Source organism: Herpailurus yagouaroundi, unplaced genomic scaffold (assembly GCF_014898765.1).
Source record: "Herpailurus yagouaroundi ecotype Mexico unplaced genomic scaffold, PumYag 92829, whole genome shotgun sequence".
NCBI classification, from domain to species: domain Eukaryota; kingdom Metazoa; phylum Chordata; class Mammalia; order Carnivora; family Felidae; genus Herpailurus; species Herpailurus yagouaroundi.
The window spans coordinates 9,880-11,361 of record NW_024421331.1 but is presented as its reverse complement, the minus strand read 5'-3'; the positions used below and the strand labels follow the sequence as shown (position 1 = coordinate 11,361).

General features: G+C 40.7%; 1 protein-coding gene across 1 annotated transcript; it reads left to right on the top strand.

Annotated features, from left to right (window-relative positions):
• Positions 1 to 45: 45 nt before the first annotated feature.
• On the top strand, positions 46 to 990 carry LOC121026389 (olfactory receptor 10A3). The gene has a single exon (XM_040469257.1). It carries the CDS (start codon positions 46 to 48, stop codon positions 988 to 990), a length of 945 nt encoding a protein of 314 aa, XP_040325191.1.
• The last annotated feature ends 492 nt before the right edge of the window (positions 991 to 1,482 follow it).

Here is a 1,482-nt window from a genome sequence, read left to right as displayed (position 1 = left end):
TTATATACATACGTCCACAAAAATAATATACTCTCCACCACTGAAATGAAAAGGCAAAATCAAAGCTCTGTGGTTGAATTCATCCTCTTGGGCTTTTCTAACTTTCCTGAACTCCAAGAGCAGCTCTTTGGGGTTTTCTTGGTTGTTTACCTTGGGACTCTGATGGGAAATGCCATCATTATAGTCATCATCTCCCTGGAACAGAGCCTCCACGTTCCCATGTACCTGTTCCTGCAGAACCTGTCTGTGGTGGATGTGAGTTTCAGTGCAGTCATTATGCCTGAAATGCTGGTGGTCCTCTCCACTGAGAAAACGTCAATTTCATTTGTGAGCTGTTTTGCACAGATGTATTTTATTCTTCTTTTTGGTGGGACTGAATGTTTTCTCCTGGGGGCGATGGCTTATGACCGATTTGCTGCAATCTGCCATCCCCTGAGCTACCCAATGATTATGAACAAAAGGGTTTTCATGAAATTAGTAATGTTCTCATGGGTCTCAGGGATCATGGTGGCTACCGTGCAGACCACATGGGTTTTCAGTTTTCCTTTCTGTGGCCCCAATGAAATCAATCACATCTCTTGTGAAACCCCAGCAGTGCTAGAACTTGCATGCACAGACACCTTTCTGTTTGAAATCTATGCATTCACTGGCACCATTTTGATTGTCATGGTCCCCTTTGTGTTGATTCTCTTGTCTTATATTCGGATTCTCTTTGCCATCCTGAAGATGCCATCGGCCACTGGGAGGCAAAAGGCCTTTTCCACCTGTGCCTCCCATCTCACGTCTGTGACCCTCTTCTATGGCACAGCCAATATGACTTATATCCAACCCAAATCTGGCTACTCCCCAGAAACAAAGAAGGTGATGTCATTGGCCTACTCACTTCTTACACCTCTGTTGAATCCACTGATCTACAGCTTGAGAAACAGCGAGATGAAAAGAGCTTTGATGAAATTGTGGCGAAAAAAGGTGGATTCACATGCATTCTGACTATGTTGAGAAGCTATGTGCTATTTGGTCACTGCCTGAACTCTATTTAAATTTAATAAATGGCCAAACTTTCTATATTCCTCAGTATGAACATGTCTAATTTGTTATTTTTCCAGGTTCAATAATAGGGATCCCTATTTTTGATAGTGTACTGTTGTCATTCATTTTTCATATAATATATAATACAACAGTTCATCTTTCCTCTAGTATGATCTAGGCCATTACTGGATCGTGTCATTAAAATGAAGCTTCAATAAACACCTTGTTCCCTACATTCATATGTAGTGATGCTTTATTTCTGATACATTCTTCACAGTGATTCTGATGGGATGAAGCGTATGCGTCACATTAACATGATAGTAACATTCTTTATAAACCTGTTAGTCAATTATTGCTCAGACACAAGGACTTCATATGAAATATAACAATGTAGAATCCTAGGTCTTACCCAGGACTTAGTGAATTCCAAGGGATTCATATAGATCCATAGGG

What these genes read in the sequence shown, in the direction of transcription:
- LOC121026389 (XM_040469257.1), top strand. Translation starts at nt 46, where the DNA reads ATGAAAAGGCAAAATCAAAGCTCTGTGGTTGAATTCATCCTCTTGGGC.